General features: G+C 38.7%; 2 protein-coding genes across 3 annotated transcripts; one reads left to right on the plus strand and one right to left on the minus strand.

The window, feature by feature from the left end:
* Positions 1-3: 3 nt before the first annotated feature.
* Positions 4-10,679, minus strand: LOC135471321 (ubiquitin-conjugating enzyme E2 U-like). 2 transcript variants are annotated; one of them, XM_064750503.1, is made up of 10 exons: positions 10,589-10,679; positions 8,496-8,569; positions 7,724-7,805; positions 7,270-7,362; positions 6,771-6,868; positions 5,212-5,338; positions 4,188-4,376; positions 2,936-3,032; positions 2,340-2,461; positions 4-1,367 (listed from the first exon to the last, which is right to left on the minus strand). In XM_064750503.1, exons 2-10 carry the CDS (start codon positions 8,559-8,561, stop codon positions 1,237-1,239), a joined length of 1,005 nt encoding a protein of 334 aa, XP_064606573.1. In that variant the 5' UTR covers positions 8,562-8,569; positions 10,589-10,679; the 3' UTR covers positions 4-1,236. The 2 variants fall into 2 exon arrangements, with proteins under 2 accessions (XP_064606573.1, XP_064606574.1); XM_064750504.1 differs by having other exon boundaries at positions 10,602-10,666.
* Positions 10,680-16,776: 6,097 nt separating this feature from the next.
* Positions 16,777-19,269, plus strand: LOC135470848 (GATA-type zinc finger protein 1-like). The gene is made up of 4 exons (XM_064749894.1): positions 16,777-17,117; positions 17,450-17,574; positions 17,992-18,097; positions 19,143-19,269. Exons 1-4 carry the CDS (start codon positions 16,777-16,779, stop codon positions 19,267-19,269), a joined length of 699 nt encoding a protein of 232 aa, XP_064605964.1.
* Positions 19,270-19,483: the final 214 nt, after the last annotated feature.

The following is a 19,483-nucleotide window of genomic DNA, read 5'->3' on the forward strand; positions in this document are numbered from 1 at the left end:
CACCAACCCAACCAATCCTCCATCCATATGATACACAGAAGGGTTTAATGATGGAGTGTTTTTGTTAATGTACTGGTTAACAATCATAAAACAACCATGTCATGGAAACATCACATTTCTGCTGCAATTCTGTCAAATTCAAGTCCAAAAAAAAGTCAACCCTGGCATCCAATTTGGCAATTACATGCCAAAAACCATGAAGATTTTCAATAATTATTGGGTAAATTATTAAACCAGATGTCCACCAGATGTGTGTCTAACGGATATTACGCTTCCACCAGACTGGGATCCAGCTGGAATTACCACATTTGTGGTCTAAATTACATTTGTGTTTAGTCACATCACTACAGATCTGTGTAAAGAGGACATCATGTCCACTAGTTTGTGTCTCGTTCTTAGGATACAAACTGATGTCCTTTGTCTTCACCAGAACTGTGTCCTTATTTGGATGATCAAGCTACCAGATTTGTGACCACTGTTTGCTCATTTGTATCTTGTTTCTACGACTGATATTTATTAGACATCTAATCTTTACCAGAACTGTGTCCAATTTGGATGATCAGTTGTCTGCATATTTGTATCTCGTCAGTACGACTGATATTTAATAGGCAGCTAGTCTTCACCAGAACTGTGTCCAATTTGGATGATCAGTTGTCTGCATATTTGTATCTCATCCGTACGACTGATATTTATTAGACATCTAATCTTTACCAGAATTGTGTCCAATTTGGATGATCAGTTGTCTACATATTTGTATCTCATCCAAATGACTGATATTTAATAGACATCTAGTCTTCACCAGAATTGTGTCCAGTTTGGATGATCAGTTGTCTACATATTTGTATCTCATCCGTACGACTGATATTTATTAGACATCTAATCTTTACCAGAATTGTGTCCAATTTGGATGATCAGTTGTCTACATATTTGTATCTCATCCGAATGACTGATATTTAATAGACATCTAGTCTTCACCAGAATTGTGTCCAGTTTGGATGATCATTTGTCTACATATTTGTATCTCATCCATACAACTGATATTTAATAGACATCTAGTCTTCACCAGAATTGTGTCCAGTTAGGATGATCAGTTGTCTACATATTTGTATCTCATCCGTACAACTGATATTTAATAGACATCTAGTCTTCACCAGAATCGTGTCCAAGTTAGACAATCAGGCTACCAGGTTTGTGACCAGCAGCCATCGTCTGTCCAACACATTTCGTTTCCAAACATCACGTGTCCACAAAATTTGTGTCTAGTTTGGACGACCAGTTCACTAAGTCATCCACCTCAGTCTCCCATGGCTCCTCTTTCATGAAAACTCTTTCCACTGTCTCTACTGAATTGTTTGGAACAGGAGAAGCTGAAATGTGACAACGTTTTGTAAAAATATTAATTCAATAAATATTGGTCTAACAAATTCATCTGCAGTGGAATATATAATGCATTAAGGTGTACTCGGGATGTCAAGGACAGTGGCAACAACTTTAATGCTGTATTTCAAATGGTGTATTTCGCCCAAAGTTTAACACTCTTTGATTTCTTCATCAGCTTAAGGGCCACTTAAAGAGTTTCTGGGAAGTTTAATCAATTTCCCATCAGAAAAAAAAAAAAAGGGCTGGAATCAAAAGTACGATTTTAAGACCAGTACAATTTTAAGACCTTTATGCTCTTCTGAAAGTGCATTTTTGCATACCAAACTTAAGGTGAAATACAATACCTGACCAACCAAGGGCCACTTTCATGAAACTTCCTAAGTCACATTTCTCATAACTTTTCGTAAAAGACATTATCTAGGTTCCAGTGCCATAAGGCGACGTCGTTTACAAGAAAAGTTATGAAAAATTGATTTACGCAGTTTTGTGAAAGTGGCTCCAGATATTTTTGTAATGAATGTCTTTATAGGTGAAGGGGTTATGTCCTACACGTTATTATCAGAATGGTAAAACTGTTTTCTCAACCTTGCTATAAACTCCATAACAGAACCTTGCTTTTTTGTACTGAATAAAATGGGAAGAAAAACAAGTGTTTTTGAAAACATGTGGTCTTCAATAAATGTAAGACTGCACAAAACAGACTTAGGAGCATAGTCACATAGGCCTCAATTAATACTGAGAGCTGAGAAGTCTACAAAATCCTTTTCAAGACTGGGATTGAAACCCACCTAGGAGTTACTTTATGGTCCATTTTTGACATGATCTGCAAATCTGATTTAAAGAGAGAGTATCTTTTGGGAAATATTGCCGTTTGTTTTATTACGTACACTCACACGCTTTATGATTTACTGACTGGAGATTACACACATCCTCAAATTTTGGGACAATCCGACACTTACATAGTGGTTTTCTAGGAGGCAGGTAAATTTTCTTCATTCGGTTGAGTTTCTCCAATTTTGCAGCCTTCTCCTCGTGCTCTGTCAGCTTATTTGTAAATCTCCCATAGATGAGAATGTTATGTCTGCAGAACAAACAAGTGCACAGTAATATTTCAACACCATACTTTAATATTCAACATAAAGAAGAGATATTATCCTGTATATTAACTCTCTTGTGCATTACTGCTGGTTTATCTACTCTTCATGTTGACTTCCTAAACAATAAAATAGTTCATCTATTCTTTTGATAAATAAATATATATGTAAATGTATCTCCTGCAAAAAATACGTGTACACAACTGTGTACATAACTACCATAGCAACCAGCATGATATTACACCGTGTACATAACTACCATAGCGATCAGCACGATGTTACACTGTGTACATAACTACCATAGTGACCAGCATGATGTTACACTGCGTACATAACTACCATAGCGACCAGCATGGCATTATATTTTGATTGTGATTTCAAGCCCATAACTATGGATTAGCATGGCATTAGACATCCATCATAATTACATGTACTTGCACACAACACTAACTCATACATACTCCTCAACCTGTCGATTTATCTGCTCTTCTATTTCTTGTTCAGTTAACCCCATGTGCCTGTTTCTTGCAGCTTGGTTCTCTTTGATGGATTCTAAAACTGTTTCACACAAATAAAATTGATTCAACATAGTAAAACAAGAAGGTTTAAATTAAAGAAGCATTTGGTTTACAGTTATCAGAAAAATACCTACGTCAAAGTCCACAACAAAGCAAAAATGGCCTTTAATTTTGTGGAAAATTGATCTGCATCTTGTTATGGTGAAGTAATGTACCCAGTTTCAATTCAATACAATGAACTATCCAGAAAAAAAATTCTGGAAAACTGTAAGTCCCAAAACTTGGCCTGTAACTCTTTATGGTTAAGACATGTACCAAGTTTCAATCCAATACGCAGAACCATTTTCAAAACAAGTCTCAAACTAATAAAATGTCTTTTGACCACAAGACTTCCTACTCCACTCTTGCAGTATACTGATTTTGAGGCATTATTTTGTTTAATTTATTATTTGATTTGTGTTTCATGCCATATTCAAGAACATTTAATTTATCTGACAGCAATATACTGGGAGGAAACTGGGGAAACCCACAATGATCTGCAGGTTGCTGGTAGATCTTCTCCAAAGTGACTGGAGATGAAGCCAGAATCAGCTGGACTTGAACTCATGGTTCAAGTCAATAACTCTCTCTTAGTGAGAGGTTCTTGAGTCATTCTGCTATGCTAACACACTATAAACCTCTTTGGCAACGAAGGCGCCCAGCGTCATTTTAAGTACTTGTAACTAGAAAAGGTAAGATGCACTGGATTGGAAGCTTTGACTTATTTATTTATTTGACTGCAGTTTTATGCCATACTCAACAATATTTCACTTCTTTTACTTTGATGCTTAGATGATTTGGAAATATCTAAAACAGATTAGATCATCTGACTAGAGCACTTGATAAATTGCATAAGTTACATGTACTCTTTAGCCTATATTTTAATCGGCATTGTGCAACTTCATTCCTGCACACACATGTACATGTAATTATACAGTATAAATACATAACGGCAACATATTACCCTATTAATATGAAAACATGAACATCCCAACTTGCAAATATTTTTGTCAGGCAGAAAAACATCTGAAAGGGACTTGAAATTCTCACATGATTTCAGCCAGTTGAAAGATTCACCCTCAAGGTGTTAGCTCAGGTTTTCTACCTAAACATTAGAAATGAGGAATGTCTCACATTGTATCGTGTCAGGACTTACATGTATTTTTCGCTCCTGGTGCTGTTTTTGAGGTAGCAATGCCACACCAAGTGCTGTGATAATCCTCAAAGGAGAGGCGTGAGACTTTTGTGGGGGCTGTTGTGACATTCCTCACATATGTTGTCGCCTTGGGGGCTGGGACGCAATGAACCTTACTTGACTGTTTACCCAGCTCTGGGGTAAGCCCAGCTGTGGATGTAAAACAAGGATCATTTAGTACAGTACAGATTAGCATTATGCAGCTTCAAATACAGCTCTTTTGGCCTCCTTTTGAGTCCAGTAGTTTGGGAAAAAACTGAGAAACTATACAACTCCTATTAGGCTAATTTATGCAAGTTAATAACCAGAATATGGATTAAGTGATACTTAAGGGTAGGAAAAATTGCCTGCATTTGACCCTATCATGACACGCAAACGTGTTCAAACATACATACGACTTATATCTTCACAAAAAAGAAGCAGTTTACAGCGCAGATCCAAAACTTAAAAATCCAAAACTGGGATCCATAAAGATGCATTGTCTTGCATGATTTTTCGCAGTTTGTGACTTAATCAGTACACAATTATACACTAGAAAAATCAATCTTTCTATTCTATCAGCAATTACACATTATTATGATTAATTTGAATGCAAAAAGTATCTCAAGAAAATTTGTGCAGAATATGCCTTTTGGGGCCCATCTTATGAAGCAACTGCAGCTTGTCACTGATGAAATGTCCACTGCAACCTTTAATGAAGACATTGTTCATCATGGCAAATGCATGTGCTCAATGCAGTCTTGCCCCAGCTTTTTATTTATTTATTTATTTATTTTATTGGTGTTTTACGCCGTACTCAAGAATATTTCAATAATACAACGGCGGCCGGCATATTGGTGGGAGGAAACCAGGCAGAGGCCGGGGGAAACCCACGACCATCCGCAGATTGCTGACAGACCCCCCAGCTTTTAAAGATGGGTCCCCAATATTCATATCTAAATGTGATCAGAACCAAGGGCTATATGCTACCTATCTAAATACATACCCTCCAGCATCTGACTGGCTGAGACGCAGTCTAAGACCATCTGCCTGTAGGAACGAGGTGAGCGCTTTAGTAAGTCTGCTGCCTCAGTGTTCACAGGGTTTTCCAGACCAGGGTTTGACAACAGGCTCTGAGCAGACAGAAAACACAGCAATGTATTAGGCAGAGAGAAGATATGGCCAAAAATAGTCTTGTCCATTCACTTATCTATGTGCTACCATACTCAAGGATATAGAATATACTCAACAGGATATTTTCAGGTCCTTTGGGGCAACTTGCATGAAACTTAGAAGAGACATTAGGTGATCACATTTCTGCAAACAAAGTTTTGTAAAACTGCATTCTGTCCCCCCCCCCCCTCCAACCCCACCCCATGGTCATGTTAATGTACTCCACATGTAGAAGACTTGACATGATTTATTTATTTATATATATATATATATTTATAACGGTGAAATGTCAGGATTTCCTTCACTGATAAATATTACGTTTTGATATTTCACACCCGGACGCCATCTTGTCAAAAAGAGAATGGTGTCAAGACACAAGTCTGGTCAACTTTTAACATTCCTACATCACATAATACGACTGCTCTCTCTGTTGTACGTTATCAGCTCCACCTCTCACTAGAGCAATACTTATTGTATTCAACCTTCATTGTACAATATACTCTACTAATTTTATGGGGTCTAATGCTGTAATGAGGGGTTTTACATGACATCAGTCATTTGAGTGAATAAAACCAGGGTATTCGGGTGTAAAGCAATGTACCTTACAACCCTTCCACCTTAAAGCAGCCAAATCATTACTGGATTTTTCATGCCTTCAATGTTCAGACAATTCACCCAAATGAGTTAATAAGAGTCCTCAGCGGACTTTAGAACTGCTCAGTAGTAGCACAATATGTTGTGGATACAGACCATTAAACTATTTAAAACATAGTATGACAGAGAATCTTCAATGAGTCATCCTGCAGTATTAAGTTATTGAAAAGAGAGTGAAAACTATAGTTGTTTCTTGTTTCTGGTAAGAGTATGCATATATGCATGCCTGGGGTTTAACATCGTACTTGACAATTTTCAGTCATATGACGACAAGGAGTCATTTGGTGTGCGTACATATGCTGTGTCTTCTTGTGGCAGGGAGCAAGTGGTTGTCACTGACATATCTTTCCCAAGACTACAGACATTGCATCCCACCCAGTCACAATATACCAGCACAACCAGTTTTGTTTCCTTGCCCTAACTTCTCAGTGCTGAGCACAAAGCAAGGCGGCAGCAAGTACCATTTTTAAAGTCTTTGGTATGATGCGACCCTGCGGCTTTGCTTTGATGCTCTAACCACTAGGCCCCGAAGTGGTCTCTCCTGACTTTGAGGTGGATGCTCTAGCCATTAAGCCTCCAAAGTGGGCTCTCCGAACTTCGCGGGGATGCTCTAGCCGTCAGGCCATCAAAGCTGTTTCTGCCGACTTCCCCAACAAAACAAAGTAGTTTGCCACACAAATACTGACTGGTTGATTTTAATGAATGAACTGCTAAAATAGACATTTTATTTAGGCTTACCTGAATAGTCAAGAGGACATAACCTATGGAGAAGCATTCTTTCCATTCCTCCCAGTTGTCCAGTATGTCTACACAAGGCTGGCCTGTTATCATGTCCACTAGCAAAGTAAATCACAGAGCGCAACATAAAATGGAGTGGAAAGCCTGATGTGTCAGTAAGTATGTAAATAAACTGTCCTTCATAATTATATTTCTTTAAATACTCTATGTGAAATACAGTAACCTGAAATGGAATGTAGATTTAGAATTTCATCCCCTCCCCACCAAGCTTGAAATAACACAATGGGAAAGTTATGCAGCTTATATGTACATACATGAACATTAAAAACAATCCCAAAAAAAAAATTATTCAACCGTGCTGAACTCAGTATTCCATCAAAAATGTATTTAATGATATTAAAGCAAGGCTATAAATGTAACATACATCTTGTGCATTGTGGTAACTTTCATACACTCCTACAAATATATTTATAGGCATGATCTGGTCATCCCTACTCACCATTTGGGTGGAATGGAATTGTGTGGAAACAGATTTGTGGAGGACGGAGATTGAAGTTTTCATCAAACTTGATGTACAGCCAGAAAATTCCACCTGAGAAAAGAGCAAATTCAGTATATGTAATAGTAGATATGAGCCAAAGTCAACGTGTAGTACACATATGTGGTTGCTGATAAAATGTGTACTCATTCCAAATCGTACTCAATCCATGTCATGTATTTTATACACTTAAACAACCAATATAATTTTCTCAGAATATAGCCCATTTCTCTACTATATAATATGGATATATAAAATTTGGGCAATTCCTCATCTACTAATGAATGCTGGTAAAATTTAGAAATGGCATGACTTTGATGGCCAGCTTTACTTTAAATTCCCAAGCTTAACACCATACATACATGCATACATACATACATACATATAGAAGACAAAGCCAATAAGTAACACATACCTTCCCAAACAGTGCCCCTCAATCCTTTGATTTTGGCACCCCATTCAAAGATAGAGTGGTTTAGTGGAAATGCATCTACACCCTGTGACATGAAAATATTCAAAAAGATATTAAAACATGTGATGTCTTCAAGTATAACATTAAATCTGGATAAAGCATCTGCTTATTAAGTCAATGCTTAAAATCATTCAAACTTAATGGAAATGTTAAAAATCAGAAATAAATTTCAAGTGCATGAAAAACACACAAAGCTTTTAAACCAAGCATATAGTATAAGCAGCTGCTACCAAAATGCTGACTAACAAAGAGTGTGGTCTACCTGGTCTGAAAGAAAAATAATGGACCTGTTTAATGAATTGATCCCTCTGAAATTTTGAATATTCGATTCTTTGGGCGAGAGGGTCTGAGGGAAAAGCTGGTGTAAAATTCCATATGTAAGCTGTATGCAGAATATGTTGTGTGGCTGCTACATGTGTTTTCTGAGATTCCATATATGCAGCTAGATATGTGTTTTCTTTCTTTTACTGCTGATTGTCTTTGCTCTGTTTTATGATTGTAATGATCATTGCCATGAGATATATATGCTATTGCAACGCTCATTATTAAAATAAATGTAGAGAAACAAAACACCACAACTATTTACTGTAAACTCACCATAAATTGAATGAATTTACATGTTAGATGTACCGGCTCTGGTATTTGATAGTCATGTGTTGGACAGCCGTGTGATCAAAACTCGTATCATCATACAGAAAAGTTTACGCAGACTTACCCATGGTGGATCTTTCTTAAAATTCCTATATTCTTTCTGAATTAGCAAGTGGGCTCGTGACAACATGGTGTGCTCTGAAGTCATATAATTGGATTAACACTGAATGACCTTTTAATTATAAACCAGAAGCTTCTCATTTAATACTTACTTAGTTTCACAAAGTGCATATCACAGTGTATAAAATGAACGTCTACCTACCAACATTAACTCTGTAACCTCAGCTGTGTGCTAGGTAGCATCAAAATTTGCTACTAATTTGTCTCCTAATATTTTAACAAATCACCTGTTCACTGTTTGGATACCAACATTAACTCTGTAACCACAGCTGTGTGCTAGGTAGCATCAAAATTTGTTACTAATTTGTCTCTTAATATTTTAACAAATCACCTGTTCACTGTTTGGATACTAACATTAACTCTGTAACCACAGCTGTGTGCTAGGTAGCATCAAAATTTGTTACTAATTTGTCTCCTAATATTTTAACACATCACCTGTTCACTGTTTGGATACCAACATTAACTCTGTAACCACAGCTGTGTGCTAGGTAGCATCAAAATTTGTTACTAATTTGTCCCCTAATATTTTAACAAATCATCTGTTCACTATTTGGATACCAACATTAACTCTGTAACCACAGCTGTGTGCTAGGTAGCATCAAAATTTGTTACTAATTTGTCTCCTAATATTTTAACACATCACCTGTTCACTGTTTGGATACCAACATTAACTCTGTAACCACAGCTGTGTGCTAGGTAGCATCAAAATTTGTTACTAATTTGTCTCCTAATATTTTAACAAATCATCTGTTCACTGTTTGGATACCAACATTAACTCTGTAACCACAGCTGTGTGCGAGATAGCATCAAAATTTGCTACTTATTTGTCTCCTAATATTTTAACAAATCACCTGTTAACTGTTTGGATTTGCAAGTTTTAGGTATGTCATTTATAATTAACTCTAACCTGTATTAGCTCATGCATCTTTATCCTTTATAAAAAAAAACAATTTAAACCATTTACACATTAACTGATCAAGATGTTATAAAAATTACTGACATGCTCACAGACACAGATCACATGGTAGCCCAGAAAGACTCCAAATCCTTTTCTTATACTGGCCTAGCGAGGTTGGAGTCTTGGCGCTAACAGTGTTAAAATCGTACTCAACAAAGGTCCATGCTGATTCTCTTTCTTATGGAAAAAGGGGCCTCCGTGGCTCAGTTGGTTAGCGCGCTAGCGCAGCGTGATGACCCAGGAGCCTCTCACCAATGCGGTCGCTGTGAGTTCAAGTCCAGCTCATGCTGGCTTCCTCTTCGGCCGTAAGTGGGAAGGTCTGCCAGTAACCTGCGGATGGTCGTGGGTTTCCCCCGGGCTGTGCCCGGTTTCCACCCACCATAATGCTGGCCGCTGTCGTATAAGTGAAATATTCTTGAGTACGGCGTAAAACACCAATCAAATAAATAAATAAATCTTATGGAAAAAGTCTCGTGCAAATTAAAAACACCAACCTAAAGATCTGCTTTCCACATCTACCACACCGCCACTATCTGCCTTTACTCGCTTTAGGAAGGATTTATTATAGCCATGAAGGTTTCCATCCCACACACAGCAGCCCCATGATGAAGCAGGGCACGTGTGTAGCTGCTCAAGATGGTGGAAAGCAGTTGGGTTGGTGTCGCCCTGGGCCTTCATTGAGTACGATTTTAACACTGTTAGCGGCGAAAGACGCCAGCTCCCTTTTTTATACTGTCCTAGCGTTGTTGGAGTCTTTCGGGGCTAATCGCATGAGTGAAAACAATGAGAATGGAATTTAAAAAGAGTCGATAAATAGAGCCAGCTGTGAAGTGAAATACTCTTTTTGACTTTTCGTCACTGCAGTCAAGCATTAAACTAAAATTAAATATTAAAATTAAAATTTCTTCATTCTGGTTGTCTGGTAATGAACACAAATGACTAGCGAGGGCTCAGTTTTCGAGTGTAAAGATGCGGCAACTACAATTATTTTTTTGACACGTCGTTTTCAAGAGAAAAATGACAAAAAAACATCCTCAATACATATATTATTCACAATTCATCGACTCTTTTATACTCACAATGTGTTCCTACAGCAGCGAAAACAGAAGACAAACTATCATTCCTCTTCTTGAGGCTTATAATGCCTTGTTTGTTATTCTTCACAACGGCCATAGCGCATGCGCAATGAGGTCAGTCGAGAAGTGACACGTGCTCCAGGCTGTCAGTAAGATCTGTCAAACCATGATTCAGATTGAGAAGGTTTGGTGACACGTGACACGTTCATCACTCACAGATGTGCTAAACGGTCTGAATAAGCTTCATTATAACACTAAACGTTCAGTGTCAGAAAATGTATTGTCTTATCTGAGGCGATTTAGACCTGTTGTTATTGCCAGAGGAACGAGATCGAGTTGTTAGTAAACAAATAGTTATTCAGGCAGCAAACTGAAAAAATAAATGTAACATACTGGCCCGGGCATACGCCGACATTAGCGTAGCCTACATGTTATATAATTTCATTCTTTGATAAGTCCCCTACTCTCTCGATTGCAGTAAACTTATAGCGACCAGAAAACCAGTAAATTTAATACGGTAGCGTCTTGCACATTGAACTACAAACTTTATCAAAATTAGTCAATTTTTCAAACTTGTACCAGTAGTAATTGTCTTGCAATTGTTTCCCATGCATGCAATCCTCCCTCCATTCCCAATATTCTCTGTCTGATAGCCTCTGATTTCTTTTTTTTTTTTTAAATTATCCCCCCCCCCGCCCTCCCTCCCAAAGGGTGGCGGTGACCCCCAATGTCATTTGCGCACCGTACTTTTTAATTGATGGTCCATACTCATTTAATACAGACTTCAGATGTCTGTCTTTATGTAGACTGTCGGACACGTTATAGGGGATGAGGGAAGGGGAACAGGGGAAAGGTCAGCGCATTGTCAGCTGGTCTTCAGTTACAGGCCGAAGCTGTAGGATCTGGGCGTCAAAACGGACATTCGCATACCAGTCGTCAACCATGATGAACGTTCAGAGTCAATATACTCACAAGACCAATTTCCCAAACAACAAACCAAACAACTAAGATAGCATATACAAAGTTGGATCAGGGAAGTTTCGTGTAAAGAGAAGCAGTCAAAAGTTTTCAGTGAGGATAGGAAAAACGCGAGGAATATGTGCTAAGCGAATGAATTACCTGCAAATCGTGTACCGTGTTATAGTGTGTTGGGTTACTGTCAATAAAGATATATCTCAGTGGCGCTTTAATTGCAACCGCTAATTGGCCTATATCCAATGTGGCGATCTCACAGTGCATTCAAGATGAAAATAAGCCTCAGATAGCCAGATTAAGATGCATGAGCAGGGTTCCAGAGATTCTGCACGTATCTTAAAGGCGTCTGATGGAATATTCTTGCTGCACGAGTTTTGAGAGTAATAACAAACTGGCGTATTTGCATAAAGCCATATAAACGTCACAACCAGTCAGTCCCAATCGGATTCATGAGACAATTATAGGCATGACTCTTTAACATTGTATGACCTTAAATAGCGAATATATATGTTTTAAATCATGACGGCACTATGCGATGATACCCTTTGATCACTCCACTTGAGTTACTAACTCAACTCAGCTCAGTTGTTATTGTGTCTGGTCGCTTGTGCATGCGAAATAACGACACTACTCGGCTGGAGTCGTGAAGTGTATGTCGATCTGTTGGAAAGTCGTTGCGCTGCAGTTTCATTTATCCATCTATACCTGCCCCCATCGTGTAAGTATCGAATTCTTTAATTAGCACAACGTTAAAGGTGGAGACAATATGAACATGACAAAGTTCAGATGAAAGAATGCGAAAAGTTTTTCCTAAATGTGATCTTCAATATTTTTTCCCATTTTTCCTTAAGGAGAAAAAGACAATGGAAAATAATTTTTCTATGGTGGTTATTTGGGACCACCTTTTGGCATTTATAGTCTTTGTTTAATAATGTCATAAATGAGGATGTAACACAGGTTTAATAAATATTTATAACTAGAATTTGTTCTTTTCAGCTAACAAATGTATTAAACCTCAATTTGGATCATATCTGTATTTTTAATATGTTCATAAATATTATCGTAATTTAGGTTAAATGCATGTGTCGATATAAACAACAAATTTACATTCAAATAGATTTCTTAGACAAGCATCAAATCCTTATTCAGAACATTATTATGCACGCATAACGACAAATACCACACGTTGGTCCCAAATACTCACCATACAAACATATTTTCAAATACGCTTTTCTCTTGAAGAAAAAATCCCCCAAAATATTTAAGATCATATTTACAATAAGTTTTGACGCTCTTTCATCTGATTTTGGCATCATTTTTATGTTTTCTTCTCCTTTAAACACCTTCGCCACGATATGGCTGAAATATTACTGATGTGGCGTTAAGCCATAATCATTCCTTCCTTCCTTTAAACACCCATCAAATGAATAAATCAACGAAAATTAGCCTTGATTTCATGCAGGTTGGCTTTATGCCGTGAAATTATCTTGAGTATAGGGCCTACATATATTGTAGAAATAAACACCAGTGAAAAGAATTAAGCATTAAAGTCGCCATCTGGGTAGCGTTTTAGCAAGGTTTATGTATAGAATAGTAATGTATTGTAGCACATCATGGTTTAGATTGGATATTGTGAGGTTTATCTATTATACATGCATGCATGTACCCGCTTGACGTCAACAAAACGTTTTTGTATGCTTGCTCTCCTATGCAGACGAAGATATTATTACAATTGACTGAAACTGAATTTGTAATATTTGTAGTTCAATTTATTTTCACTTTCGGTTTATCTAGCATATTTTTGGTCTCACTTTCCAACGTCTTCTTGTTTACATTTATTCTTGGATTCTACATTGTTTATTTCGCTCAATCCTGAACGTCGTTATGTAAGTGAAATATTCATGGCGATGATACATGCATAGCCCTATAAATGGACAGTCAAATAAATAGACACACCAATTCCTGGGTAGACAGGTAATTATTTATCTGTAGCGAATTGCTGTCATCTGCCAGCTTGAGAGTGTTACGTTACACTCAAAACTGTTCATATGCAATTATATCCTTTCCAAACCCCAAAGCTGTATCGCAGAAGTTGAGGACGAGTCCAATGATGCACACTTACAGGTGTAGAGGGAATCTTTACTTCGCTGCAGCTCATGTTCCCGCATGAAAACTTGCCTCGTGTGGTAATAGGAGCCATCTTTTCAATTTTAATCAGCTCGCATGGAAATGGGGCAGAGCCAAACACTCGCAACCGTCTGATGATTGAAATGATTATACGATCACAACAGGATATATACATATATATATATAATCTATATAGCAGTATACTGTTACGTTTGACTATATACATACACTGATTTCCTCAGACAATATTGGAAGCTATTGTTTGATACATAAAATTGAAAGACAAATGTATATAAATAACACAGGTTAAAATATATTTATGTCAGTAAAATCACACATACGATAGAAATATGGTATGTTGATAAAAATAACAATTCCTTGTCACCCCTGGCGCCATTAATTTCGAAGGTCCAAGGGGACGCTCACACGGTTTGGCTACTGTAATCATTACACTTTCTTCATATGCAAATGAGAGAGAAAACGACAGGTTAGAAGCTGTGCGGATCAATTATAGGTCTGTGGCACTGCTGAGGTTGTTGACGTCTAGTTGTCACCTGGTCTATAAAGGTCACGACAGATGGGATTTTGGCTTTCTTATAGAGAGGTTTGATCAAAATCATCCGATGGATACATTGAGTTTAAAGAGGGAAAATTATGCTAGATTGATTGATATGGAGACTGAGGTTCGGTTAAGTGTGAAGCCATTGACGCACACTTGTGTGGAAATAAACACCAACCTCTCCATCAGTCGGCCAGCTGCCCCCACGTGCTCCGAGACGCCCACGTCTAGACTGGTCGAGCAAACCCCGGACGGTCAAGAAAAACATGATCGGTATGTCAGGTAACTTTCGTTCGTTATCTTCTTGTAATATTTTATTCCGCGAACAGTTTTAAGTGATCGGGGACGTTTTATCATGATAAAGATTGAAATGAATGAATGAATGATTATGGTTGAACGCCAATAAAGATTCCATTTCAAACGTGTTCGTTACATTCCCTAGTCATTGGGTAAAATTTCCAGTGTAGATCATATACTGTAGCAAGCTAGTAACGAGTTCCTGTAAACTTGAAGATCATTAAAGCTCCAAAGTCAGTCTGATGCACAGACAGGCGTAGAACACCAACGCAACGCGGTTCAAGTCCAGCTGATGCAGTCTTCCTCTCCTTTCGTACGTGGGAAGATCTGCGAGTGACCCGCGGATGATCGTGGGTCTCACCAAGGCTCTGTCCGGTTTCTCCCACCACAGTGCTGGCCGCCGTAGTGTAAGTGAAATATTCTTGAATACGGCATAAAAAAAATCATTTAAGAAATAAAGGGCAATATATATTTTTATGAAGGCACAGTTTCAAATGGTCATATACTGGACTTCCGCCTGTCAGGCATAACTATTTTAATTTTTGTCAGCGATTAAATGTCGTAAGACATATAATTTATAATTTGAACTGCAAGATTTACAAAATGTTTAACATGGCGCGCTAAAGAATACTGTATGTTACAAAACGTACACACATGGCAATAGAAAGTTACAACATGTAAAACAATATCTTTTGTAACGAAATGGATATTTTCAGCAATGAGCAGTGAAAATATATCGGTTCTGACCGTATTCATCGTAATGAATGATTAGTGTTTACGCCACAATGACAGTATTTCAGCCATATCGTGGCGATGTATTTATCGCGGGCTTTACAGGTAATGACCCGGGAGCCTCTCACCAGTTCAAGCCAAGCTCATGCTGGCTTCCTCTCCGGCCGTACGTGGGAAGGTCTGTAAGCAACCTGCGGATGGTCGTGGGCTCCCCCCACCCCACCCGGCTCTGCCTGGTTTCCTCCCACCATAATGCTGGCGGCCGTCGTATAAGTGAAATATTGCTGAGTACGGCGTAAAACACCAATAAAATAAATAAATAAATAAAGGGGCTTTAGTGAGTTGTTTCCCCATGCATTTTGTTATAATTTTTACCTTATGTAGTTTCCAGTAACGGCACCATAAGGCTGCGAGATTTACGAGAAAATTTTGAATACCTGCAATACGACGTTTTGTTCGGGACTAAAAACTTTAAAATGGTACTTTTTGCTGCTTGGCAGAAATTAGAGCAAAGAAAGCGGGCTGGTTAGGCCCGTGCCTGTACAAACTGGGTGTTTGTCATGTCTGGTGTCTCCGCCATGATACTTCAGTGACAATAGCACTTTGACACAGCCTCGCCTATCCCAAAGCTAAGCTGGACATCCCTACCGTAACTTCAGCTTCGGTCATGTAGACTTTAACGTGGAAAATTTCCCGAAAAAAAAGAGAGAAAAACGCGGCTCCAACCCTGCCTTATTTTTGCTATCCACCAATTCCCTAAAACACCCAAAATGTAATATATATAGTATACAGTAATCCAGCCGTTTAAACTTTCGAATCGTACATCTTGAATCAACGTCTGCCATAGTTGTTTCTCAACTTCGGGTAAGGTGATGAGCCGCGAAAATTTTATCCTACCCAATATTCTTCGGAATTGCCTACCTGTAAACGGAATGTTCGGTGGGATAAAATTAAGATGAAAAAAAAATTCTTAACATGGCAGACATTGATTTGAGTTGTCCGGTTCGAAAGTTTAAATGGCTGGATTACTGTAGAAAGTTGGTTTACCAATGCTGGGTTTGACATGTTACATTTCGGGCGTTTTAGGAAATCGGTGGGTAGCAAAAATAAGGTAGGTTCGAGCCGGGCTTTTTTGAGTGAAATTGTTCAGGTGGAAGTCTGTATGACCGTAGCTAGGCGTTACGGTAGGAACGTCCAGCTTAGCTTTGGGTTAAGCCTCGCCCTGCCACAAGAAGACATAGTGTATTTGCACAAACCTAATGACTCATCGTCGTCATATGACTGAAAATGCATACATACATATATTACGTTTTGTGAAAATAGTCCCACGTACCGTCTTGCATGGCCGACAAGAATACTGTATACATAGTGACTAATGCATCATGCCATGCAGAACTTCTGCACGTCGACGAATAGACAATGGACTAGAAATATAAAATATCCACGTACTGTTCATTGTAGGCCATACCCATTCAGGTTCTCGCCCGATCACACAACAAGCATGCTTGCCTCCATTTTTGACGATTTGGAGCAACTATGGAAAGATGTTGCTGTTGAGAAATGCAAACTCCAGGAATTTGAAAATTTGACGATATCTGGAATTCAGCAGCAGTCAAACCATTGGAAAGATGGCTCATCCAGGCAGAAAGAAACACCGGAAGTGAACGCCCTACCGATTGCTTCCAGTTGTTGTCAGGCTAATCACTTCAGTCGGCGGAAACCTGCGAAACCCGTCCGAAGTGCAGCCCGGAATGACCCTAGCTTCCGTGGGGTCACGGTTGTAATGAAAACGAAAGTCCGTGATGGCGACAGCAAGCTGGTCATTCTGTCCTCGTTTACCCCGTAAGTAATGCTATTTTTTATGTGAAGCCTGAAACACAGATGCTTAAAACTGGTGAGCCTTGAAAAGATTAATTTCAAAATGTCGATGTAATGTTGTGATACACTTCCATACAGTCTATTAAGATTAGAAAGGTAGCCTAAACACTACAAGTGGGTTGGCTATACTGTGCTTCAGTACGAAAAGGTAACAATTAATATCTCCAACGCATTTTCAGACAAAGCTGAAATGTATAAAGCCTCTTTTATGCAGACATACAGAGACAGATAATGTTTTCACCGATAGGACATGAGATGATTAAATCTTTACCTATTTATGATGCCTGGTTTTACAGGAGGAAAATTTCCAAACCCATCCAGTCCAGGATACATCGGAATAGTACGGGAACTGCCGAGAGTTGTTCGGATTCCGAAGATACAACCCCGCCCAGTGTTAAGCAACCTCTGATTTACATTTCCAGTAGGTTTAAAATCCTTAAAGAGGACTAGAGAACCAACATTTATTTTGGTCCCTTTGATAGCCCTTTACGGCATATATTTGGCACCCGCTTTGCCCATTGTTTCCGCACTTGGGAGGGTTTGTATAGAGGATGCGATGGTGTGCTTATCAGTATGTCACATGCAAGAAAGTTGCCAAAGGTCGATGAATTACACAGGGCACTCTTATTTCCTCCATCCGTGAAACTGACCGCCATCGTAGCCTATATGTGAAAAGTTGAGTAAGGCGTTAAACAACAATTATTATAGAATATACACATAAATAGGATTTACAACTAATGACGCTTAACTCTTCAAGCCTTGTACTTGAACTGTTTGCAGAAAAGACTACATCCTACAAGCAGATCCATCATTGTGTAATTAAGTAACCATTTTCCAGGTAAGATCCCTTGGCGCTACTCTTGTGCGTCCTGTGATACAAGAAAAACGCCATTATGGAGAGATGCGGAGGATGGGACGCGGCTGTGTAATGCCTGCGGAATCAGGTCAGTATCAAACCGTTGTGCGCTGTTGAAAATTATACATAACGGGACATTCTCATGATAAATAAAGACTAAGTTTACTTTAAAAAGGGGATGTTTCCGGCTTCAAGATCCCTTCATATCTGTGCTTCTGAAATAGGTTCTATACAAAAAGCCGTAAGGTCGAGGAATCTTATTAGAACTGTACCTTACGTGTGAAGTATTCAGTAGTCTAGAATAGTGCTTATATAAAGAACTTAATGAAGCACGCCTTTAAGTCTGTATCAAAAGGGTGTAAAATGTGATTGGTTATGAATCGTATGAGCAGCTGTCAGTTGGCCCAGATCATGTAGCCCTTCATGTGGATCCCTGGTTTGCACACGACGACCATCTGGCCCAACTGGGAGCTGCCTCGCACGAGGACTAGCAGCGACTTCCCTTTCAGGGTATGAGGAAGCCGACTGGTGATAGAAGGGTTAAGACTGTCATCCAGGCACACTGCAGATACATTCGACATAGACGTGCACCGCTTCAAGAGATACCAAATGGCGTTTTGATTGAGTAGTTTCAACCACTCCTTCAACACTGCTCACTCCAGAACCATACTTGTAAAGCCATTGTTTCACATCAAGACCAGTGATGATAGAAATTCTTCTGTTTCAATCATTTTGTCGTTTTTCATTAGTCAAAGGATCACACGGTTCAAAACCACATTTTACACTCTTTTGATACAGAAGAACATATATATACATATACATGCATACACAAACAGTCATGTGTTTACGGAAAAACTCATCCAGTCTTTCCAGCTTCAAGGTGTACTCTCTTTTCATCGATACTTATCAGAGCAAATGGTGGTTTTCTTGGTTCAAGAATTTCCTCCCACCATAATGCTGGCCGCTGTCGTATAAGTGAAATATTCTTGAGTATGGCGTAAAACACCAATGAAATAAATAACTAAATCTTGGTTCAAGTATACTGATCAGCGCAATAACACAAAACGCCTTGGAAAGCGGAGGCAAATCTCCCTAGTTATAAATATATTCTGTATTTCGTCTCCTGTTCACAGATACAAGAAGTACCGTGTGAGATGCAGTCGCTGCTGGCACATCCCCAAAAAAGACGGCAAGTCCTACCCACATTGCCCCCGGTGTGGAGCCCTGCTGAGCATGTCATCTTGTAGAAGGTCTTGGTAGATATAAGCCGAGCCCTTTGTATAGCCTCTTCCATCCTTGGGGTGCGATTGAAGTCAAACCAAGTACTTTACGGTCAAACATTGTTCTCTTTTTCTATTTAATCTTAGAGATTATAGAGAGCGTTTGGACTACATTTGTTACATGGCGATCTTTACCTAGATTTTTCAAGAATGTTTTGCATTTTATCGTGCTTTATCCAAAGATTTTGCGAGCT

The sequence above is a fragment of the Liolophura sinensis genome, chromosome 7 (assembly GCF_032854445.1).
Source record: "Liolophura sinensis isolate JHLJ2023 chromosome 7, CUHK_Ljap_v2, whole genome shotgun sequence".
In the NCBI taxonomy this organism is placed as follows: domain Eukaryota; kingdom Metazoa; phylum Mollusca; class Polyplacophora; order Chitonida; family Chitonidae; genus Liolophura; species Liolophura sinensis.

What these genes read in the sequence shown, in the direction of transcription:
- LOC135471321 (XM_064750503.1), bottom strand. Translation starts at nt 8,561, where the DNA reads ATGTTGTCACGAGCCCACTTGCTAATTCAGAAAGAATATAGGAATTTT. An exon ending in GAGGGGCACTGTTTGGGAAG is followed by an intron (nt 7,363 to 7,723) that starts GTATGTGTTACT and finishes CTCTTTTCTCAG; the next exon opens with GTGGAATTTTCTGGCTGTAC. An exon ending in ACCAGGAGCGAAAAATACAT is followed by an intron (nt 3,033 to 4,187) that starts GTAAGTCCTGAC and finishes TGTGTGAAACAG; the next exon opens with TTTTAGAATCCATCAAAGAG.
- LOC135470848 (XM_064749894.1), top strand. Translation starts at nt 16,777, where the DNA reads ATGCTTGCCTCCATTTTTGACGATTTGGAGCAACTATGGAAAGATGTT. An exon ending in ATTCTGTCCTCGTTTACCCC is followed by an intron (nt 17,118 to 17,449) that starts GTAAGTAATGCT and finishes CTGGTTTTACAG; the next exon opens with GAGGAAAATTTCCAAACCCA. An exon ending in TGTAATGCCTGCGGAATCAG is followed by an intron (nt 18,098 to 19,142) that starts GTCAGTATCAAA and finishes TCCTGTTCACAG; the next exon opens with ATACAAGAAGTACCGTGTGA.